General features: G+C 41.6%; 1 protein-coding gene across 5 annotated transcripts in view; it reads right to left on the bottom strand.

Annotated features, from left to right (window-relative positions):
- Positions 1–9,667: 9,667 nt before the first annotated feature.
- RABGAP1L (RAB GTPase activating protein 1 like) overlaps positions 9,668–25,434 on the bottom strand; it is a 721,006-nt gene continuing 705,239 nt past the window's right edge. For 4 of the 5 annotated variants that reach the window (XM_068986467.1, XM_068986469.1, XM_068986470.1 and 1 more), the window contains 5 exons: positions 19,929–20,033; positions 17,316–17,399; positions 13,831–13,902; positions 11,310–11,507; positions 9,668–9,999 (listed from right to left, as the gene is read on the bottom strand). In XM_068986467.1, the coding sequence (XP_068842568.1) occupies positions 9,847–9,999; positions 11,310–11,507; positions 13,831–13,902; positions 17,316–17,399; positions 19,929–20,033 (612 nt within the window). In that variant the 3' untranslated portion in view covers positions 9,668–9,846. The remainder of the gene's footprint in view (positions 10,000–11,309; positions 11,508–13,830; positions 13,903–17,315; positions 17,400–19,928; positions 20,034–25,434) is intronic. The other variant, XM_068986472.1, reaches the window with a different exon arrangement.

Below are 25,434 nucleotides of genomic sequence, written 5' to 3'. Positions count from 1 at the left end.
TTAGCGACTGAACAACATCGACCGTAGAAAATGTGAGCCAAGATTTCCTGGGGATGCGTTCTGCTCCCGTTATCTCGCTTCCTAAGACCCTTAAGAAACCCTCTTCAGATTATTTTACCTTTTGGCAGCCCGTCGAAAACATAACAACCCCTGAGAAGTCAAATAGCCCGCATTCAGCTTTATAATGTCCGAGGTAGAGATTAGAATCAGCAAGTCAAAGGAGGAAAAGGAATATAAAAAGCAGGCGCCCCATTATCATGGTCAAGAATGTGAAAGGCAGTACAAAAACAAGTTACAGGTATGCACAACGTGCACGAACTTCAAACCTGATGTTAAAGGCAAAGAAGCCAGGAGGAAGTCCTATCGTTAGGTTCCCTTTAAACGAAGTCTAGAACTGCGAGACAGTAAAAATCGGATTAGTCTTTCCTTAAGCGGGAGAGACAATGACGGAAAGGAACCGCGAGGGGGCTTTTGCGGTTCAAACAGTATTTTGTTTTCTTGGCTGTGGATGCTGGTTACAAATGTGTTCACTTTGTAGAAATTTCATTGAACTGTAATTTGGGCTTTCTTTTGTATGTTCTAGTGCGCTGTAGCCCGCCAGGCTCCCCTGACCGTGGAATTCTCCACGCGAGAATACTGGAGTAGATTGCTATTCCCTTCTCCGAGGGATCTTCCCAATCCAGGGATGGAACCCCAGGATCTCTTGCATTGCAGGCAGATTCTTTACTGTTTGATCCACTAGGGAAGCAATATATTTAACTAAAAGCAATATTTAAGTAGGCCAAGGAGGGAATTTTCCCTGGATGATAGAAATGTTACACTGCTACATGCCATCGTCAGAATTCATAGAACTAACTCCTAGGATCTGTGGGTTTGTTGGTTTTTTTTTTTTTTTTAATGCGTCTAGGGAATTCCCTAATGCCCAATAGTTCAGTCGCGCAGTCGTGTCCGACTCTTTGCGACCCCATGAACTGCAGCACCCTGGGCCTCCCTGTCCATCACCAACTCCCGGAGTTCACTCAGACTCACGTCCATTGAGTCGGTGATGCCATCCAGCCATCTCATCCTGTCGTCCCCTTCTGCCCCCAATCCCTCCCACCATCAGGGTCTTTTCCAATGAGTCAACTCTTCGCATGAGGTGGCCAAAGTATTGGGGTTTCAGCTTTAGCATCAGTCCTTCCAATGAACACCCAGGACTGATCTCCTTTAGAAGTGACTGGTTGGATCTCCTTGCCTAATAGTTAGGACTTGTCTTTAACTGCTGAGGCCTGGGTTCAGTCCCTGGTCGGGGAACTAAGATCCCACAAGTCCTGCAGCACAGCCAAAACGAAGGTCTAACTGGAAACCTGGAATTCTTTAGGTACTTAATAGGAATAAATATCCCATTTCACTGTGTGCAAAATTGACCTAACCCAGTGATTTTTACATCTTCCTGGTGGCTCAGAGGTTAAAGCGTCTGCCTCCAATGTGGGAGACCCAGGTTCGATCCCTGGGTCGGGAAGATCCCCTGGAGAAGGAAATGGTAACCCACTCCAGTATTCTTGCCTGGAGAATCCCATGGACGGAGAAGCCTGATAGGCTACAGTCCACGGGGTCGCAAAGAGTCGGACACGACTGAGCAACTTCACTTACTAGTGATTTTTAAATTTGCTTGATTATGCACCTGGGGCAAATTCTCCCACCAGATAGCCTAAGGTCACAGTTTTAAATACCACCAGTTACCAGTGACTCGGAAATCTCTGCTCGGTTCCACCACTCCTCTGAGCTCCAGGCTCTGCCTCTGCTTGGAAGTCCGATAAGCACATCAAATTCAGCTTGTTTGAAAAACAAACCAAAAAAAAAAAGCCCTCTGGATTTCTCATCCTCACCCCCCCCCCCCCAGATCAGCTTTTCCAGTTACTCTCCAGCTCTGTGAATGGTCACCTCATTCTCTTTGTGGCTCAGGCTGAGGAGTCATACTTGCGTCTTCAATTTCTGTCCTACATCCCATCCTCTGCCAAGTCTTGGTGGCTTTATCTTCGAAGTATGTTGAGAATAAAACCACTTCTCACAACCTCCACTACTACCACCCAAGGCCAAGGCGTGAGTATTTTGTCTGGACTGTTAGCCTCTTAGCTGGTTTCTCTGCTTACCCCTGTGCCTTTACAGTTAGTTTTCCAGAGTAGCCAAGGTAATCTTTTCAAAGGAATAAAGTCCAAACTCGTTACACAACCTAGACTGTTCTACATGATCTTGAATCTCACTTTTGAGTTCCTTTGTCTCTCGGAACTCATCTCTCACCAGGTCCCCTCTCCTTGATTAAAAACACTGGCATTTTTGCCACTCCTGAACCCACCGAGTTTGTTCTCACATCCAGGTCTGTGCTCTGTGCTTGCTTTCAGTCTCGAATGGTTTTCCTCCAGATCATCACATAGCTTTTTCTCTCTTCCTTTTCTGCCAGCACTCAAAAACACCTTAGAATTTACCATTTTTAAGAGTCAGCAGAAAGTCAGTGCTGCTTCTCTCCAGTTGTATCCTGTAATTGTCCTTCCATGTATCATGTAGAAGCAAACTGGCTCCTTGCACTGCTGCCGTCAGGAGTAACTGGGTATATCAGATCCCAAATCAAGGGGGAAAAAGTCAAGATCGTTGTATCCTGTAATTTTCCTTCTATGTATCATGTAGAAGCAAACTGACTCCTTGCACTGCTGCCATCAGGAGTAACTGGGTACATCAGATCCCAAATCAAGGGGAAAAAAGTGAAGATTGTTGTATCCTGAGATAAAGGCAGACCATCATCAACGACACACACATCAGGGTCACGATGTCTAGTTCTAGTCCCTCAAATAAATGAAACTCGGGAACCTGAGCCTTTCCTCTAAAAGTAGACTCCCTAAAATCAAGTGCTTTGTCTCTGATTTTTGCAATGCTGATGTCTTAAAATATGGATAGTAGTGTGAGAACCATGAACAAACTAATTATAGACTCTATCCTTGGAAATTGTGTTGTTTCTTTCTATAAATTCTTGTAATTTCTATTTGGCAAGCTTGTTCTTCTAAAGCCTGAACTTCCTCACAAACTTTCTTTGCAGGTAAACTCTCAGAAGATTTTATTCTGGACTTCCCTGGTGGTACAGCAGTTAAGACTTTGCCTTCCAATGCAGGGGGTGCAGGTTCAGTCCCTGGTAGGGGGGGATAAGATCCCAGGCCTCACAGCCAAAAAACACAAAACAGAAGCAGTATTGTAACAGATTCAATAAAGACTTTAGAAATGGTCCACATCAAAAAAATCTTAAAAGATTTTGCTCTGAGTGTCCCTTTGACAGCGCTCAAAAGTTTTGTTAAAAGCATAATTTCAAAAAGGTGAAATTGATTCTCATGCAAGTAAAAAATGAATGTTAACAAATATTTTATACAACTCATTGCATAAACCAGTGAGAGAACCAGTACCTTGTAAAAACTGTCAAAAAGTGCATTTGTACCGCTAAGTATTTATAGACAATTTAACAATGGAATATTAGTGTAAGGTTGCAAAGTTGGACACAAACTACTTACTGTCCTACAAAGTAGTAAAACTATATCTAACTTTTGGAGCCATCTACTCCACTGGAAAGAAAATGGGATTTGCGTCCCTCCTGCACAAAACCTACAGGTTAACAGGTAACTTCGCAAAGACTAGGACCTTTAATCAATAATAAACAGCGAGTTCCACTTACTTTTCATGACAGGACCATTCATGACCTTGTAACTGCCAAGTTCAGTAGATATTTTCTGGATAGTTTGACGGTTTTACTTTTTATGTAAAATTTCTCATTGTTTTAATTGCTACATGGGCCAAACAAAAGATGTCTGTAGTCTGGGTTCGGGGCACAAACTTAATTTTGCAATCTGATTAATATTTTTTTAATACATGCTGAATTCTAAGAGGAGCTGACTAATCTGGCTTTCATTTGGCTCCAGGGACACCCAAAACAAAATGCAAATTAGAACCTAGTGCAAATCACAATTCTCTGTACCCTGCCTCCATTTCAGGAGAGCCTTCAGGATTTTTTCAAAGTTCTGCCTGAATTACATGATGTCACCCACTGGGCTGTACTCTGAAAGATGAGCAGCAGCCACCCAATCCAATATTAGCCAATGAGATTGTTGCAAGATTTTGAATTGGGACACTGAGATGCCAGTCCATCTCTGCCGGTCACTTGAAGACGGGGCATATAAACTTGGAGGTTATACACTTTGAAGCAGGGGGTGCCTCTTTTCAGAGACAGCAGCAGCAGAAAAGCATCACCTGTCAAGACAAGCAGAAGAGTGATTATGAGAACAATTGCTCACATTCCTGATGGCATTCCAGCCCTTTGTCCCTGTGCCTCTTCAGGCCCAACAGTTTGGCCTTTGGTGGTATGAGCTAAATATACTTTTTCCCTTTTAATTAACTACCTTATTATTACTAGGCTAGCTTGAGAGAGTTTGTTACTTGCAACCAAGGAATCTCTAAAGAGAGGCATACAGGGCACTTGGCTGTGCCTGCTGTACATGATATCATTTTGCAAGGCAAACTCCTATTTATTTCTCCTTGCTATAGTGACTAGAGTCTAGTATCAGATAAACTTTTCACCAATGCCAGGTTCAGATGATTCAGAATAAAGTCAACTAGAAAAAAAATTAAAAAGACATAGATGGATTTTAGAACAAATGTTTATTACTGCTTATTGGGGCCAAAGGGGCAACACAAAGCATTGAGAACATCACTGGCTCACAAAAACAGTCACCTTGCTACCTTTTCAGTTGCATTTGTTTATTTCACAAGGCTTCATTCACACGTGAAAACAAGATAGTAATCCAATTCAAGTTCATAACAATTATAAAAGTAAACATTTGTTTGTTGGGACAATGTACAATAAATTGCACTTTTCTTAACAAGCATTACATTTACATTTATAGAGTGTACTATACATAATACATGGAATAATGGAAACATCTAATTGGTCAGTGTTGATAGAGGAGAGAGGCTGCTCACTAATTTCTTTCGTAGTCAATTAGCACTGTTTGAGCTAATCAACTCTTATTCTGGAACCTGTTTTCATTGGAGAAGCCATGGGCAAAATCATAGAATTCGTAAAAACAGATGGCATAGAGTTTCTACTACCTCCTCAGCAAGGGAAAGGTAGGAGTTGAAAGAAATGAAGTGAGGCTGACTGAGAAACTTTCTTATTTGAACTAAGGATCCATACATTATGCAGAATACCAAAAATAGAGAAACTGATGCAAAGGCTATTACGATCTTGGATTCTGGGACCAATTCCAGGCTTTATTCTTGTGCTTTCATGACACCAGAGTCTTGATGAATTTATGTCCTTATCATTCAGTTTCCTATATTTTATTCCATATATAATATATAGTTATTGAAAGTTACATTTCAACAGAAAAGATTTTACATGTTAATTTATTGCCAATGAAAAAGGAAAGTAACTTAAAATATTCATTTTCTACTCAATGATTCTTTTTTTTTAAAGTTTCCAGAATACCACTAAGGAAAAACCAGGGGTGGAGGCAGGGAGAGTGGGACACATTGATGAAGATGTTTTTATAGCAGGGAGCAAACACACTTGTAGATAAGCTTGACATGTGTTTTAGATGGAAGCTAAGACAGGAATGTCTGACAGCTGACTATAGTCACTAAGCTACTCATAAACATCCACTTTTCTCGTTACAACTCAAGATGATCATCTCCTATCGAGGTGCAGCCCACATGCAAGTTTTCATTTTGGTAGCTCTTGAAAGATAAGAAAATTCCCTAAGGGCTCTGCCTGTGTTACATGGAAGCCACTCTGAGACAGGAAGATGTTCTGGAGCAGTTCCAGTTCAATGTGACCATCAGCATGGCAACTAGAGGGCAAGAGTTTTTTTTCTGGTAGTAGGAAACACAGGCCACTGAGTTGGGTCTGGCCTTCTGTATCTGATCACCATGTGCATATTCAGTTGAATGGTACCAGGGTATACCAAAGAGGCAGGGATAAGCCATATAAAATTATACCAATCACCAATCACACACAAATCTCACAGCATTCAAATCAAACAATAGTTCATGCTCTCGTTTACCTATACTTGAAGCAAGAGAAGAAGAATTTTTTTTAAAGAGTAAGTTATACAACAGAATCATCTTACTAAGTAATTAAAAGTGTTCTGTGCCAGAAAGATAAAATATTTCACTTTTTAAAAGCTTCTTTTTCCCTAATACGATCATGAAATTGGACAACCACCTTACCAGAATAATTAGTAGACTGATCTCAAGTAAAGAAAAAGAAAACTCAATCCCTTACATTAGTTACATATGTGATTCTTATCCTCAGAAATGAATCCGTTCCTTTAAGGATCTTTCATCTCTTGTGCCCTAAATTGTATATTCTCTTGTTTCTCTCACTTCAGCTAGGAAATGAAGCCACTAGTTATCAACTGGAAAGTATTTTAGGAAAATGGAGTAAGGGTTTGAGAAACATAAATATTAATACATAGTATAAGAGGATGAAAGTTTTGAAAACAATGAAACCAGATACATACTATTAAATATCCCAACATCAGCACAAAGATTACGTTTCTACTTTATTATGGAAATTTAAGAAAGCCAATGAAGAACAAACCACGAACTTAATAATTGGGAGAGGGAAAGAGAATTATTGGTTGCATGGAAAGATAGGCCATAGGCCTATGTGACATTCCTATTTAGTGTTTCTGATAGGCACTCATATACAGTAACTGAGAATTTCTTTGCATTAAATTATATGTAACTAAATATAACCAAATTGTGCCATGGCTCAGGATGTGGGAAGCTAGAAAACATATGCACAGCAAAATTCAACTTGGTTTCTTTCAGCTCTAAGGAATGTGTTAAGATTATCAAGATATAAAAGCTAATGACTGAATTATCAAATTGAACTTCATTCTCTTATATTGAAGAATTTAATGAAAGGAGAACTCTTCACTTTTCAGAATGCTGCAAATGTTGGATGTCTGGAGGAATGTTTTATACAATGTATCCAAGGAAAAGACGAAAAACACTCTAAAATATTTGAAATTTTCCTGGATATTTGAGCTGGTCAACCTCTTTCTAAAATCAAGAGTATGAATTCTCAAATATACTTCAAGTTAAGATAAATTAAAACTGCTAAGTCATTCCAGTCGTGTCCGACTCTGTGCGACTCCGTAGACGGCAGCCCACCAGGCTCCCCCGTCCCTGGGATACTCCAGGCAAGAACACTGGAGTGGGTTGCCATTTCCTTCTCCAATGCATGAAAGTGAAAAGTGAAAGTGAAGTCGCTCAGTCATGTCTGACTCTTAGCAACCCCAGGCTACAGTCTACCAGGCTCCTCCATCCATGGGATTTTCCAGGCAAGAGTACTGGAGTGGGGCGCCATTGGCAGATACTTAATGCTGGAATGCATAAGTTTTTAAACTATATGGTGAAAAGCATGTGGTCTAGGATAGTGCTATTGTAACATTGTATGAATATCATATGCCAACTTTTGAATTTTCTTTCTTTCTGTATTTGCTATTGCTACTCACCCAAAGGCATTGTAGTGAGGGACAGTTTAGACTATGATGCTAATACACATACCCAAGTATGATGTTGAACTGGAGGAGAAAAAAAATCTATAGATGGCCATCATAATCTGTTAAAAGAGTTAAAATGCAACTGATTAAATGTTTACAGTGTTTGTACCTGGTGATTTTGTTTAAAGAAACAAATGTTAGGGGCTATAAAACTGAGCCAGGTCTACAGGTAAGAACTGAACCTAGAGCTAGTTCTCTCTCAACTACCATTTAAGGAAAATTATGCAATTTAGGCATTCTGTGAAATGTAATAAGAGCTCTGTACAGTAGAATTATGAGATTCACAAAACACAAAAGAACATCCTTAATTTAGCTAGCCATCTGATAAGGCAACTTGTACAAGGCTTCTTGGGATCAAAGCATAAAGTACCAGGAAAGCTAACAAATTTTACTGAATGATTTACAAAAACAAGTACCAAGATGCAATTTTCTAGCTACTATATTTTACAAAAAAAATATTAACTTTTCTAAACCACCACAAATGGAATGTTAAAGTCAACACAGATACTCAGAATGCTGAGTTATTTTCCTCTGGGGTGAAAGGAAATGAAAACTATGATGAAAGATGTCAGGACAGAAAAGAGAATTCTGTAAGAAAAGCATTATTTGATGAGTGTAATGAAGGATAGCAGACAACCACATCCATTTTATAGGCTACAGAGGATAGAAGAACACTTACGATGAGGGGAGCTTCACTGCTTAGAGCTTAATGAGTATTTTAGAGGAGAGGATCCACCGTGAGCATGGCCCTGGACTTGAGGTGGCTCTTACACGAGTTCTACTTCCAAGAGTGTGTTACTTTTAACTGCAACATATGGCACAGATGAGAGTCACTCTGCCACTACAGGGTTTAAGATCCTCTGCAAAGAATATTTTCAACAGTGAAGCCAAGGATGAGCATCAATAAATGTTACTGTACACAGACGACAGTAGTTTGGTTGACGTAAAAGGACCGAAGGCCTCCAAAACAGCTTAAAAAATGGGAAAATTGGTTTTTCCCTTACCAAAGGATTTCTTGCAAAGACTATTTATAAAGACATGTTAAATATAATTGAAAAAAATATTTCCATCAACGTTTACACAATAGCTTTGCCTTTCCATGAGATAAGTATTTCTATAAAGGTTTTATATGCAATCGAAAATGTTACAAATGCATTTGCATCTCTTCATCTAGGGGTACCAAGGGCACATTTTTAGGAAGCTACAGAACTCAGAAAAAGGGGCCTAGTATTAAATTAAGGTGATATGAAGCTGACCTCTATTTCCCATTTCATAACTTTAACAAAGTTACAGTATACTAGTGTTTCCTCGCAAAGTATATGTCAACATTAAACAAATACTCTGTCCCTGGTTCTACACTCCATTCTAAGCACAGTAACTGTTCTGGGCCTTTTCAGGCTTCTCTGGTAAAGGTCTCCTAAAGATGAAACTCATAATACCCACTTCTGACTTCACATTTGCCAGAAGGCGCAACTGTATGATTGCCTAGGAGCTTGCGGTTCTCCTGTGGGATTCTGCAAAGGACCTGTTAGAAGACCAGGACCAAAGTGATTTATTTTATCCTGCATTTATGAAAACTTCAGTTCTTTTTTATCTAGTGTGTGTTCTCAATAACCTATCTTATTCCATGGTTCTTGGCACTTAATTTCCAGATGTACCCCACAGGAAATAAAAATAAACATTCTCTTTGGGAACTGTCCAACCCCACATCTGTTCTTTCCTTTGGATAGGATTATCGCTGTCCAGGGAATCACTTTCAGGAGGAAACCTGACTGGTCATGGCTGGCCCCACAGTGTGCTTTATCTGAAGAAGTCCTGAAAAGTTATGAGGTTTAGGTTTCAATTTTTTTTTTTTTTTGCTGTGACAAATATCTTCCTATCAATTCAACCTTGGAATAAAACACATCTCCATTTTCATGTAAGATAAAAATAATTATGAATAATTAGTCCTAAATAAAAAGCATTTAGCTCTGAATTACTTGTTTCCAACCAGACATCAGGCATATAAAATAATGTGTAATAATACTATGACGGATCGGAACACGGCCTTCCATGAAGCACAAACACAGGTATTCAACATAAATCAGGTTAGTTTAAATAACATCCCTTTGAAAAGCGTCATACGAGAAAGATTGAGAGCTACTGAAAGATCCTGGCTTGCTTTCTGGCCTCCTTCCCTTCCTTTCAAAGGGACACCAGGACTCTTCCTGGGTTTCCGTCGCTTTGATCGTTGTGCTCCTGTGCTTGGGTGAGGCTGGAACTATGTGCTCTCCTTGGGGGGCTGGGTGGCCTGTGGCGGCTGCAGTGGCTGCGTGCCCGTGGCCGTTTTGATAGAGTTCAGGGTTTTGCTAAACCAAGAGTTTTTTGCAGCTTGGATTTCATTCATAAGGGCTCCTCTCTGATGTTCAAGTTCCTAATTAAAGAAAGAAAGTCATCTGAGTTATATACATGTTTTCTCTCTGCCAAAACTAAAATCAGAGTGCAGCTTTTTGGAATCCACACAGCCGTAGTTTTCTTCCTACACACCCAGGTGAGATTTAGTTGGCTTCCGAATGCAGGAAAAAAAAACGTAGAGCTAAAAGAGTTACCACTAAAACCCAGAATCTGTGCTTTCTCTGATCAGTGACAGGAAACCTCATTTTACCCTTTCCTCCCCCTTGCAATTTAGGTCCAATTTAGGCTGCAACCTGAGAGAAGATGTTTAAAACCACAGGTAAACATAAGCATATGGATGGAAAGAAGTTTTACTGATAGTGTAAGCATGAATGAGTTTTGGGTCCCAACACACAACCTGTGGCCCTGGGAATGTACAAGGTCTGGTGCAGAAAGTTCAGGAGCATTAGTGTGGTGCCGCGGATGCCATGGCAGGATGCAGTGAGGGTGAGGGTCACTGACAGAAGGAAATGGGAACAGTCCATCAGAAGCCAGGACTGTTTTCCCGATTCTGATATCCTCCACAGTGGAACGAGATTATGGGGAAAAGGATTTGGCAAAATCAGGTAAAGATGAAAAGGGACTCCAAAGAGAAGAATGGCTCTCGGCCAACGTTCAACTGTTAGGGCAAGGATAGCAGGAGGGGTTTGGCTTTTCAACTCTAAGCATCAGCTAAGTGACCAAGTTCAATGAGAAAGGATCATGGCAAAAAAAAACTCAGAGTAAACTAAAAAGGCATATGCTTAAGTTCCCATAAGATGTGTGTGTGTGTGAAATTTAATTATTAAAAATTTATTTAAAACTACGTGTTTATTTTTGTTTAGTTGCTCAGTTGTGTTCGACTCTTTGCAACATGACTCTGCAACCACACAGACGGCAGCATGCCAGGCTTCCCTGTCCTTCACTATCTCCTAGAGTTTGCTCAAACTCATATCTATTGGGTTGGTGATGCTATCCAACCATCTCATCGTCTGTCGTCCCCTTCTCCTCCTGCCCTCAATCCTTCCCAGCATCAGGGTCTTTTCCAATGAATTGGCTCTTTGTATCAGGTGGCCAAAGTATTAGAGCTTCAGTTTCAGCACCAGTCTTTCCAATGAATATTCAGGGTTGATTTCCTTTAGGATTGGCTGGTTTATATCAGTGTTTAATGTAAAATACAACTCATTAGTGGGCAGAAAATGTATTCATCATATATGGTGTAACATTCCATGATTCTGAGTTTTAATACTAGAATATCCTGGACCACTAACTTTTATTTTTTTCTTATTGGTCTTTTATCAAATTACCAACCTGGATTTTACACTTGGCCTCCACCAGCTGCAGTTTGGTTTGTGCCAATTCCAGCTCCATCTCCCTCAGTTGCTTCTTAAGAGAGTCCTTCTCATCATCCAATTCAATCCCCTGGTCCTCTCTGCTTATGGCTGCTACTTTCAAAGCGCCCTCCTTGCTGAAAATGTCACTGCAGTGTTTACATGCCATCATCTTACCCTGAAATATCCAAAAGAGATAACCAGTATTGAACTGCACTTCATAGCATATATCATGTCCTGAGACACTGTGATACGCTTTTTCTTTGGACACTGCTTCTGATCATCAAATGAAGGCCCATTTATGAAAGTATTTTTTCTTGGGCTATGACCAAAATGGTTATAATCAGCACAAAACCCAACTATCGAAGATAGGTGCTACTTTTTCTTAAAGTAACTATAGAAAAATTCAGGAGATAGGAAGTGTTATAGCATTTTCTTGAATGTGTTCTACAAATTTTATTCTACCATTATCCTTACTGGATGCCAAGCCCATGGCATATACTCTACATGCATTAATTACCTCATTTAACCCTAGAGCTACCATATGATTAGGTACTATTATCATCCCCATTTACAAATGAAGAAACTTAAAGAGTACAAGTAAACTTGCCTACGGTAGACAAGGAAGGTCATTATGAGTAACCTAAGTCTACCCTAGCAACAAACAAGTATTGGGTTGGCCAAAAAGTTCATTTGGGTTATTCCATAACATGGTATAGAGGTACCCAAACAAATTTTTTGGCCAACTCAAGTTATGTCCTTTTGTTCAACTTTAAGGAAAGATGGTCGTTATTGTTCAGGGTGATAAAAGTCACTGGGTTACATGCCTGGACTGTCCATCAAGCAGAGAGCACTGAACAATAGCAACAAAACTGCTGTTTTCTTAAAATATCTTCAAAAAATTTAGAGATAAGGGATATTATAAAACATTTATATTTTGATGTCCTACTGTTACAAGCTCAGGATGTCCCTAACCATAACCATGCTCCTCTCTTCACACACACACACACACACACACAAAGCAACCGTGCTCACACTTCTGTGTCACTGTGCATGACCCCACCATGTAGGCCTAAAGGCTTTGGTGTCATCTTTTCATTAGCTGCTTCTTCATTCCACTGGTCATTAAATCCTTTCTCTGGTATATCCAAGCATGTCTCCCAGGCCCAAAGCCCCAAAAGTCACCTTCCCAGAGCAAGGTTCAGATCTTTCAATTCTCATGTCTCAGATTTTCAGGTTATAATTTATAAAATATGTATTCACTGAGTATTGTGTGCCATGTTCTAGACTAAGCACTTTATATACATCATCTTATTTAATCATGACCTTATGAGGTAGGTAATATCTCTAGTTTACAGAACACAAAATAAAGCTAGGCTTAGTCGCTCAGTCATGGCCGACTGTTTGCAACCACATGGACTGTAGCCCACCAGGCTCTTCTGTCCATGGGGATTCTCCCGGCAAGAGTACTGGAGTGGGTTGCCATGCCCTCCTCCAGCGGATCTTCCTAACCAGGGATCAAACCCACATCTCCCACATTGCAGGTGGATTCTTTACCATCTGAGCCGAGGTTAAATAACTTGTCAAGTTGTTAAATGATATGCCAAAGTGCTTAGAATGCATTTACTTACTAGTACTGTATAAACCTGAGTATATTCAAATTGAATTGCATCAGGTTTCTATAACACTGGTCCCAAGAGTGGGCTGTGCCAACGGTGCTGCTTAAAGAACACCAATCTACCTAATTTACTTCTGGTTCTGTAGAATAAGCTATTGCTTTTTTCAAATAGAAAAGAAACACAAGGATTTCTACCACGAGGGGGCAGCATATAAATAAATGTGACTCTGTGACCCCATGGACTGTAGCCCACCAGGCTCCTCTGTCCATGGAATTCTCCAGGCAAGAATCCTGGAGTGGGTTGCCATTCCCTTCCCCAAGGGAATCTTCCTGACCCAGGGATTAGAACTCGGGTCTCCTGCACTGCAGGCAGATTCTTTACCGTTTGAGACACCAGGGAATCCCTATAAATGCTACAGGTTTTCTTTACATCTCTAAAACACTGGTGGAAGAATCCACCTCCAGCTGAGTTCTATGTTGCCCATGGTGTCTAGTGTTTAAGAGATTAATGGATTGATCCTACTGGGCTGCACACTGAAGTCACATCAATCCAGGCACAGCTGGGATGCCGGCTTCTGAGGGTTCCCAGGTTGCCAAAATGCAAGAAAGCACAGGGGCCTCGTGTGCCAAGGCTGAAATCTAACCTCTTTTCCTGTTACCTGTCTCTGACAGGCCACAAGGTTTATGGGCTTTCATCCGGCCCACGTCCCAGTCCAGAGACGAATCCTATTCTCCATAATTCCTAAACCCTTTGTAACAAAGGTAGGGCGGGGGCTGTATTTACAGGCTGTGGTGTGTCATCATATATTGGGATCAGGCACTCACTTAAGATGACATGAATTGGGAAGACACTGTATGACAGAACTGTTTCATTCTTTCTCACCTTTACCACTTCCAGCTCCTCCTTGCTGGCTGCTTGCTGTTTCTCCAGTCGGGTACTCAACTGGGAACAGATCTAAGAGAAAGAAAAGAGCTGCTTTATTAGAAAGTACGACTCATGTAGCATGCACACATAGCTGTTTATTCACCCATATATCACTCTAGCATCTCTGACACTAGAAGAAACTTTGCAAATTTGCCAGTCATTCCCACAATGAGCAGCAGAAAGTCTAAGCCTGTTCTGTGTGTAAAGCACATTTCTATCTCAGTCAGTAGTAAAAATACAGGGGATAAGTTTGATTTATGTCTGTCACTAGCTTTTGTGACTGGTTCCAGAGAATTCCTGTCCTCACTTTGGAATCAGTCTAGAATCTTGCTGACTGTCTACTTTGGGCAAGGTACTATTTTAGGAATCTGATGAAAATAATTCTGAACCAGAAATGTCTCCTGTCTCCTACAACACAAACAGTTTCTGTTTTCAATCACAAGTTTCTTTAGGAAGTGGCAGAGTGAATTTTTTAAAAGTTAAAATGACCAGAAAATAATAGAGACTTAAAACTTGAAACAAGAGGTTTGGCAACACAGAATAAAATGAAATGCCTGGAAGTCTAGCTCTGTGACTTCCTAGGATGGTGTCCTTGGGTATATTCACTCATCTTTCTAAGCCTCAGTTTCTTCAGCACTTTTCACAGCACTAAAAAGTACTGTGCTGTGATAATCACTGGGAAAGAACATTTACATAAAGGTTTAGTATAGGACCATTAAATAACATCTCATTATTCTGAAACAAGGTGTTAACAAGTACAGGGAACAGAAAGAAATAAGTGCTTTCAAAGTCTCCCAAATTGTGTGTGTGTGTGTGTGTGTGTGTGTACACTGAGAGACTGAGCACAGAGAGATATATATCTCTGCAGAGAGATATATATATATATATATATATATATCTGTGCTCAGTGTCTCAGTCATGTCTGACTCTTTGCAGCCCCATGGACTGTAGCCTGCCAGGCTCCTCTGTCCATGGAATTTTCCAGGCAGGAATACTGGAGTGGGTTCCTCCTCCAGGGGATCTGCCCAATCCAGGGATTGAACCTGTGTCTCTTGCCTCTCCTGCATTGACAGGTGGATTCTTTACCACTATGCCACCTAGGAAGCCCTATATAAACTATATATATACATATAAAACTTGAAGGTCAAGTATTACAAAGTCCGAGTGAAGTGAGAGTCTTTTTATTTTGGGAAAAAAATGGAATAAAACATTTAGGGGATGTCAAATTTTCAAGTGCAATTTGGACTAAAAACATAAAAGGTCTACCTCTATTATCAAAACAGACACTTAAAAAAAGCCCAGTCTATAGTTTCAGAGATCAGAACTTGTTGAGTTCAGTCTCCAGTTTCTCCAGATCCAGGCCTGGAAACAATACGCAGGACTGTACTGGCTGATGTTAAAAGGAAGTGATCTCTATAGCAATTCTGGCAAACCATAAACCATTTTAAATAAGCCCAAACCTTCTGAAATATAGCCAGTTCCAACTACAGGATGCATTTGGATCATATGTTTAATTATTTTCAAAGAGATGGGCCTGTTGCTTGAAGTACTTGCCAGGTAATATTAAAGAATGGTCCCAAGACTGCTCTTTGAAAAGTGCTGCATATGGAGGCCACCTATGGCCTAATGTGATGGAAAAAATGCATCTGCAGTGATGACAAGCACGTGGTCTTTGATGTTCCTCATACTGCTTAATGTCTAACCAGTCCTTCTCCTAGTTATCCAAATTCAAAGTGTCCTTATTAACTCTCTTGTGTTTCTTGTTCTCCATTTTCACTGCTATCTACTGTAGCTCAGGACCCGTTCTGTCTCAGTTAGCCTCTGCTGTTGGCCCCTGGCTGCTCTCTGTCTTTCTTTGCCTGTGTATCTCTCCACTTGCTTCCACAGTTCTCCCTGGGACTGAGTGGTGCCAGTTCCATGTTCCCAGTCATGCCACTGTCCTGCTACAAACAAAATGAAGTACAAACTCCTCAGCCTATCCCTGAAGATGTTGCCTGAACTCGGTTCCAACTCATCTTTGCTTTTCTTGCCTGTACTTGAAACTCATACTAAACAAAACTGTGGCTAACCAACCTCCCATGCCTTTGCACATGCTTTTTCCAACCTTTCCAGCCTTTCCTTCTCCATCTCCATATGCCTGAACCTCACCTTATCTTTGAAGCACAGCTCAAATCACTTCCTTCTCCAGGAAGGGATTCCTTATCTCCCATATATAATTCCCTCTCCTCTTAATTATGGCCAAGTTTTACCTATTACAAGATCAGTTTCCAGAGAAGAGAAACTGAATCAATTTCTCTTTTATTCCTCCAAAGTATCAAGCCTCACATGCAGCAGGCATTAAATAAACATATATTGATTATATATATGTATAGATAAATAAGCATATAGATATCAACAGATTATAAAACAGAGTAAGATAGTGCTGAAGCCTTAGTTCTAAGCAATCTTCCAAGAAAGGGGGAAATCCTTGTGGAAAGATATTTGTAATAACAAATGAACTAGTTTTCCTCCAAAAGCATGAACAATATGACTGACATTTTTATTTATATATCAATAGCAACAAAGCATACTCAGTGTATTAAGTGATTCTTTCTAGTTGGAAAGATTAAGGGAGGTTTGTTTGCTTTGTGTTTTTCTGCACTTCCACAAGGGACATACATTTTATTTACAAGCAAAAAACCATTTTTTTTAAAAGTAAGACTTAGACTTCTAGCTCCTTTGTGAAACAGGAGACCCTAGGGAAATTTCTGGATAAATAGGTGGCATATGGTGCCTTAATAATTTGGGAAAGCTGGAACTTGAACAGTCGAGTCAGGGTCTTGTGACAACAAGCGGATTCCTGGCTGTGCCCCAGCCTAACCAGCAGGGACCAGTAGAGCTGGAATGGAGGCTTTCTGAGACCCTGTTTGGTGATGAGATCAGAAACGTCCTCAAGGAGAACAGCCCCTGCCTCCACCTGCCAACCTTAAAGGATCATTTTAAGGTTCACAAGAGCTTTCCTGCTCGGCACTAGCCCCTGTTGGGTGAGGCCACACAGGCATGTGCAGGAAAGAGCTCCCGTGCTCTCTACTGTGACAGAAAAGGACGCACAGATCTCCTAGCTGCACAAATGCAAAATTCTAGTGCTTGGCAAAGGTGATCTACTGGAAATTAGCTTCTGAGTAAGGCAGAGGCAGGATTCCAATGTAATAAGATTCCTCATTCCTCTAAATCTATCAAACATTGAAAACAACCAACAGATTGTTTTGCTCAATTAAACTTCCCATGTTATCAGCAAGCATGTCTAACCACTGTCTGTTTCAGAGGAGAAAATGAGCCAACAAATATAATCTGTGCAGTGCAGCGACTGTTCTAGAAACTCTAAAAACAACCAAACAAAATTTCCTCAAAGAAAAAAGTGAAACAAATACTTCCACAGTGATGAAGCCCACAGGGCACATTACCTGTTTATACTCGGCAATGATAGCTGTAGTCTTCTTGATTTCATATTCCGCCTTCTCTAGCTGTTTCCTGAAGACTTCTTTTAGCTATAAAGAGTAAGAATGAGAAACATCAAGACTCAATCCAAATCTTTACACATTTCCACCAATATCCATATTCAAGTGTGCCTGATTCCAAGTCAACAACAAGGTAAACAACTGTCGAATAAGGGTCCATTCAGAAGCTATCTTTATTCTCATGAGTCTAAAACAAAAAACATCAAGGCAAACACTGCATGTACTCTTGATGCTCTGTCACAGACTACTGAAAAAACATTTCAGGCCTTCTTTCTCATCTCATATTGACTCTGTTGTTACCTCTATGGAGGTAGAAACAAGAGGCTTTGGGACGAGTCAGAAATGGAGGTGTGGACTAAAGAAACACTGACTTTGGAAGTTAAAGTGACATACGATGCAGTACTTGTTACAGTCACAGAAATACTAAATTATGAATGCTGAACCTAAAACCACAGTTATTTCTGTAGCTTGGCAGCTCAAGAAGAAGGTTAGAGCAATGAAAAGGCTTAGATGTCATCAGATAAAAGGGAAAGAATTCAGTTCTCCCAAGATGACCAAACAAACGCCAACCCTGGTTAATCTGCAAGTACACAATCAGAAAACAACAGATGAATTCTGCTTTGCAGCATCCCAAAATATGAATGGAGGATGATTGGTACTTCCAAATTCACAAGTTATTGCAACTGATAGCTGGACTTCTCATTAGAAGATTTGGGAGTTTCTTCATATTTGCTACATTCTAAAATTTTAAGAGCATTTGTAGGTTATATTGATTCAAACTTATTTGTTTTTATTGGTCTCCGTTCTTTATCTTCCATAATTCAAGGACATCAACCATGCCCTTTGTCCCTTCTGCCATAAGGTTCCACTGACTCAGGGTCAACTTAGGTAGCTGAGAGGCTTTGAGTAAGTTCACTCAGTTTCTCTAAGTTGTAGTTAACTCATTTGACAAATAAGAATAATCTCTATCTCACAAGTGACGTGAACTGAAGTTGCTCAGTCGTGTCCGACTCTTTGTGACCCCATGGACTGTAGCCTACCAGGCTCCTCTGTCCATGGAATTTTCCAGGCAATAGTACTGGAGTGGATTGCCATTTCCTTCCCCAGGGGATCTTCCCAACCCAGGGATTGAATCCAGGTCTCCCGCACTGTAGACAGACGCTTTACCGTCTGAGCCACCAGGGAAGAAGGGAACCATAATTAAAATAGGATACACACACACACACACACACAAGGAAAATCATGGATTAAATTCCTTTGTTAATAGCTTTATTCTTTACCTAAAGTACTGAAGTAGGCCCTCAAAAAGCAGGAAATAAAGAAAAGAGTAAAACCCATCAAAATGCCAAGATCAAACAAATTATCAGCCCCTGAATATTTTTGATTACGTTAAAAAAAATTCCTGGTCCACCATAATTGCCAAAACATTTCATTATTTAGGGGAAAAAATGAAAATCATGGAATACTTTTTATAAATTCCGGAAGATGCTAAATAACACATCCCTTCATTAGTAACTTTACTGGAACTTTTGCTGGTTGCTTGGAAGGAGGTCTTTGAAATGCTTTGTGTTCTGTTTTATATTTAGTATTACTGATGTCTCTGAATGAAACTCATTAAAACAATTGAGCTAATCGTGCCTGGCTGGGACAGACAGAGATGGAGACCACTGGTGAAACAGGCTGCTCTTCCTTACGGAAGCCAGAAGCTCTGATTCCAGCTGTCACCTGTCACCTCTGGGGCTCCTTGGCAATGGCGTGTCTTCCAGGTGATCACCCTCACCACTCACATGAAGACAGGAGGGAGCTAACTTCAAGGCTGGTTCCCTAAGGGTTTCTTTCTATTTCCTCAGAGAATATGATTTGAGAGTTCTGCCAGGAACAGAAATGTTGGTGCTCCTTCTTCAAAGTCATCAATCCAGAAAATGAAGCGTGACTGATGGAGGCAAACCTCAGCAGAGATCTCTGTAGGCATCCGGCTTAACAATCCCCATAAATGACTTCTGAGAAGCCAGTCGTCTTGGAGAGCAACACGAAATTTACAGATCTGCCACAGCTCTTGGGCCATAATTCCAAGCTCTTAAACTTGAAGAAGACTTAACACTCTTGCTAGACATCTCAGTGAAGGCAAATTCCTGAAAGCTGTTCCAGGGTGGAAATGCTGCCACCTCTCCTAACACCGTTCGGGAGAAATGACTCAGTGCTACTCACATGTACCGCTTCAGCACCAGCCTTGATTTAGAACAAATTTAACTTTACTTCATATTTAACTGATGCTGGGAAAGATTGAAGGCAGGAGGAGAAGGGGACGACAGAGGATGAGATGGCTGGATGGCATCACTGGCTCAATGGACACGATTTTGAGCAAGCTCTGGGAGATGGTGAGGGACAGGGAAGCCTGGCGTGCTATAGTCCATGGGGTCGCAAAGAGTCGGATGCAACTGAGTGACTGAACAACAACAATAACAACAACAACTTTCCTTCTTGTTCATAGTACTAATCAGGTCCAGGAACCAATGCACCCGTGTAAAGCCTGGCTCCCCACCTCTCCATGCCTGTTACCTGAGCTGTCTCTTCCTCCTGCTTCCTCTTCTCTTCTTCGGTCTCCACCAGCCTCTGCTTGGTCAAGAGAAGCTCTTTATTCAGCACGTCCGCCTTGTCTTCTGCCTGCAAATCAGAGAGCATTAGGCATGAAGAAGGTGAAGAAAGCATGTACATACTTTCTGGGACAGCATCCCCAGAAGCCTTTCTTCCACTCTGGCTCACCCAGGGGTGGGGGGTGGGGGTGGTTGCTTTCAATGAATGCCAACTAGGTACCGCATGCTCAGCACACGTTATCTCTAATCCTCACAGCAAAAATTATTTTCCAGATAATGATAACAAGGTTTGAAGAGATCATATAACCAGACTGGGACACCCATCTAAGATCAGAGTCACAATTTGAATTCGGATGTGAATGGCATGGAAGGCCATGCTCCTTCTAAGTGTTTCTTCCACATTTTCAGCAGCCACAACAGCACAGACTCTGAGGCTATGGTAGGACCGGATGAAGGGCTGGAGCCTCCCTGGGAAGCTTCTAGCTGGTGATGTGTGGGGCACAGCCAGACAGGAGGAGCAGACAGGCTGATCTCCGATCCACAGTAGGTGAGAAAGTTTTAAAATCAGCTGAGGGAACCTGGCCCACCAGGGTACTCACAACAGCAGTGAGTACAGTAAGGAGAAATGAAAACCAAAAACCCATAACAGGGACAGCCCAGAGGCAAACTGAAGTAAGGGCCAAGAATCCAGGCACACAAGACCGTATTTCTAGAACAGCCAAGAAAACTCAGAGAGAGTGCTCTGCTCTTAATTTGGATACAGAGCCAAAATTCACTGTGAAAGCACTGTGCGTGTGTACATTTAACTTAGTTAACGTGTGTCTGCCTGCTTTACACATTAGGGCCCTTACCTCACCCTTACCTCAGCTTCACGCTCACTTCTGCAGCACAAGGTGGCCTGAGCCCCGTCCCACTCAGCCCATCCGAATCGGTTCCCCACCCTCATCTAAACTCGTATTTCCCCTGGTAGCACTTGCCATGATCCAGAGTGACAAACTGTGTGCGTGATGTGTGTGCCTTGCCCACTTGGCCGCAAGCTCTAGGAGGCAGGAGCCCTCTTTCCTGTGCTCATCACTACACCCCCAGCACCAAGTCCAGGACCAGAACAGAGCTCATGCTCCGTAAGTGTTTACTGAGTGAATGGACGTGGTTCTCTGAGTTATCGGAGAAGCAGACTTGGGGGAGGGGACCACAGGATGAGTTCAGCAGAGAAAACTACAGACACTGCAGACGGGCAGCTCTTTGAAGAAGCCATCCCCGGCTGACAGCAGCAAAACGCTGTCTAAGTCATTGTGAAAACTGGCCAGGTGGCCCTCTGTCTGTGTTTCGCTGTATCTCCCACGTGTCCAGATGGCCGGGCCAGCACAGTCTGCTGGGTCCTGGCAGAGAAACTACCTTCCAGCTTCTCGGTTCTGTCTTCCAGTTCCTGATGTCCCCACAGCCCAGTGCTCATAGCTGTTTTCAGATGACTTGGAACTGCTGGGTAGTTAAAGTGAAAAATTCCCTTCTGAAGACTCTGAAATTTGTTCTGATACATTAGATTTCAGGAAGAAAATCTACACGGCAAAAAAACACATCCTAAAAGTAGAGGTGGGCCTCAAAAAAAGCAACATGTATATGCAGGTTTTAATAAATTGTAAGATACTAGATGATTGATACTGACTATGGACACTTAAAACTGAGAATTCTAGAGCTGCAAACCAGATGACAAGTTACCCACAAAGTGGAAGATGCTCCCCAAAGTCTCTAATGAAGGGTCTCCCAGTGGCAAATCAAGAGCTTGCATTGATGGATGCTCCTCTAATTGCCCAAGAGTTTGGTTCAACAATCCTTCAGTTGTTCCACCATGGCATTAGCCTTTGAAAATATTTTTAAGTAAAAAAATTCAATTTTCTAGTTAAAAAAAAAAAAAAAAGAGGTCCTGATGGCTTCAGTGTTTAAGTGAAAGTGTTAGTGGCTCAGTTGTGCCTATCTCTTTGCAACCCCATGAACTCCAGCCCACTAGGCTCCTCTGCATGGGAATTCTCCAGGCAAGGATACTGGAGTGGGTTGTCATTTCCTTCTTCTGGGAATCTTACCGACCCAGGGATCGAACCCAGGTCTCCCGCACTGCAGGCAGGTTCTTTACCGTCTGAGCCACCAAGGAAGCAAAAATCTTATCAAATCTGTCTCCCTAGAATGGCTGCCCACTGGTTAAGGTTCTACCCCAGAATTCCTGAGTGACAGCCTTGCTAATAAAGACGACTGCACTTTAACTTCCTCTTACTGTACCCCCAGCAGGTTCCGTTTTGTAAAGAGAATGGTCCTTTTAATAACAAAAATCATGACACTCTGAAACAAATATTTTCTAAGTTTGGTTTCTTGAAGGAAGATTCTCTCAAACTGTGAGCCTTCTGTAAACCTCTGGAGAGTCAATGCTATCCTGACATTTAGCACCAAGCTTCTGAAATTCTGCAGCATATCTAAATGCTTACAATTTTGGAAATATCTATAAGAAAAGAAAAAAAAATCCACTTTCCTGAGGAAATTTTTAATAAACAAGAAGACTCTTGAGAGTCCCTTGGACTGCAAGGAGATCCAACCAGTTCATTCTGAAAGAGAACAGCCCTGGGATTTCTTTGGAAGGAATGATGCTAAAGCTGAAACTCCAGTACTTTGGCCACCTCATGCAAAGAGTTGACTCATTGGAAAAGACTCTGATGCTGGGAGGGATTAGGGGCAGGAGGAGAAGGGGATGACAGAGGATGAGATGGCTGGATGGCATCACTGACTTGATGGATGTGAGTCTGAGTGAACTTCGGGAGTTGTTGATGGACAGGGAGGCCTGGCATGCTGCGATTCATAGGGTCACAAAGAGTTGGACACGACTGAGCGACTGAACTGAACTGAACTGGCTCCATATGGTGAGAGGACCTATCATTGACATAAAATGTGCACTGCTGCACGTTCTTCAGGAGGCCAAGGTCACGTGACCTCACTCTATTTCTATTCTCAGATCTGACATCTGTAGGAGTTGCTCTGGGTCCCACATGGGAAAAGTCCCTTGAAGTTGCATCCAGAGTCTCTCCTTCAGGCTTGACAGTGAAGAAGGGGTGATTCTGCTCATCAAAATACAGCCACATATGAATTAACGTCCTCCTCCTTCTAAAAATAGTCTTCTGAGTCTCTGTACAGCCAACCTCTATACCCCGCTTCAGTAGAAACCATCTTTAATGTTAAAGGCATCTCCAGTAACAGAATACTAAACAGACAGATATTCAGATTCTATTGTTGTGCCCAAATGATAAAACCTTCACCACAGTTTGACAAGACTGAGGGGACATTTGTCATTATCATCTTCAAATCACGTACCAACATCTCATAATGCCTTATTGATATGAAACCTTCTGAAACTGTTAGTTTCTCAGTCGTGTCTGACTATGTGTGTCCCCATGAACTATAGCCTGCCAGGCTCCTCTGTCCATGAGTTTCTCCAGGCAAGAATACTGGAGTGGGTTGCCATGCCCTCCTCCAGGGAATCTTTCCACCCCAGGGACCAAACCCAGATCTCCTGCACTGCAGACAGATTATCTACCATGTAAGCCTTCTAACTGTTATCTAACTTCTATGACAAATAATATGCAGGTCAGGAAGCAACAGTTAGAACTGGACATGAAACAGCGGACTGGTTCCAAATTGGAAAAGGAGTACGTCAAGGCTGTATACTGTCACTCTGCTTATTTAACTTATATGCAGAGTACATCATGAGAAACGCTTGGCTGGAAGAAGTACAAGCTGGAGTCATGAGTGCTGGAAGAAATATCAATAACCTCAGGCATACAGATGATACCACCGTTATGGCAGAAAGCGAAGAAGAACTAAGGAGCCTCTTGATGAAAATGGAAGAGGAGAGTGAAGAAGTTGTCTTAAAACCCAACATTCCGCAAACTAAGATCATGGTATCCAGTCCCATCACTTCATGGCAAACAGACAGGGAAACAATGGAAACAATGAGAGACTTTATTTTCTTGGGCTCCAAAATCACTGCAGATGGTGACTGCAGCCATGAAATTAAAAGACGCTTGCTCCTTGGAAGTAGTTATGACCAACCTAGACAGCATATTAAAAAGCAGAGACATTACTTTGCCAACAAAGGTCCATCTAGTCAAAGCTATGGTTTTTCCAGTGGTCATGTATGGATGTGAGAGTTGGACCATAAAAAAAGCTGAGCACTGAAGAATTGATGCTTTTGAACTATGGCGTTAGAGAATACTCTTGAGAGTCCCTTGGGCTGCAAGGAGGTCAAACCAGTCAATCCTAAAGGAAATCAGTCCTGGGTGTTCATTGGAAGGACTGATGTTGAAGCTGAAACTCCAATACATTGGCCACCTGATGCAAAGGGCTGACTCATTTGAAAAGACCCTGATGCTGGGAAAGACTGAAGGCAGGAGGAGGCGACGACAGAGGATGAGATGTTTAGATGGCATCACCAACTCAATGGACATGAGTTTGAGCCAACTCCAAGAATTGGTGATGGACAGGGAGGCCTGGTGTGCTGTAGTTCATGGGGTTGCAGAATTGGACACGACCTGAGCGACTGAACTGAATTGATGACATATAAATGAGAGAGACAAGCACTTGATCTGTGATTACAACATGAACCAACTTCTCAGAAGGCTCTGCTCTAACATTAGGGATGGGGCTTTTTCAGAAATGATTTCTCAAAGTACTGACCAAGGCAACTGTTTAGTTTAAAACAGAACAAAAGAATGTGTCACTTGTGACATGCAGCGTTTGGTTCAACATGAACTCCCTGTGGTCGAAGGGACCTGCATTAGGAAAGCACTGGTTGTGTCTCTTGTTTTTGTTCCTCGGGGACAGAAAGAACAGGAAGGGCCTGAAAGCAGGTACCAAAACTGAACTGGAGATGTATCTTTTGTTCATTTCTGATCACTGAGAAGGCCTTACTGAAGGGGCCCAGAGGGTAGGGGGCAAGTTGTCAAAAGAGAAGGCTCTGTCAGAGAGAAACATGGAGAGCTGCTGGTGCCCAGGGAGCCTGAAGCCAGCTCTAAAATGACATGGTTAGGAAAGAACGTGTTTTTTTAACTACCTGATTACCTAATTAATGTTTGTTTGGTTTACATATTGTCTCAAATACAATCTGCTTTCATGCTTGTTTAATGTTTGCCAATGTTCTGCTATCTGAATTAAGAGATTTGATTTTGATTAAGCTGGGAATGAAAAAGTACTGGGCAAACTGGGTAAAGGCAGGCAAAGCCTCAAGCTAATGCCCTTCCTCGAAGTCTGGAGGGGCTAGGTGCCCGAATTGCAGGGACAGCTTTTAGGAGGAGATAGCAAGTGTTGAATTAGCAATTCAATGACATAGCAATTTCATTCTTTCATCTAGATAATAAGCTTCAAAAGGCAGAGGGGCCAGGTCTTAACTACTGTTTTAAAAAGAGAATGACAGGCATGAGGGAGGGAAATAAAGG

This window comes from Capricornis sumatraensis, chromosome 14 (genome assembly GCF_032405125.1).
Source record: "Capricornis sumatraensis isolate serow.1 chromosome 14, serow.2, whole genome shotgun sequence".
NCBI lineage: Eukaryota > Metazoa > Chordata > Mammalia > Artiodactyla > Bovidae > Capricornis > Capricornis sumatraensis.
Note: the sequence above shows the minus strand (reverse complement) of the source record. Positions and strands in the feature narration are given on the sequence as shown.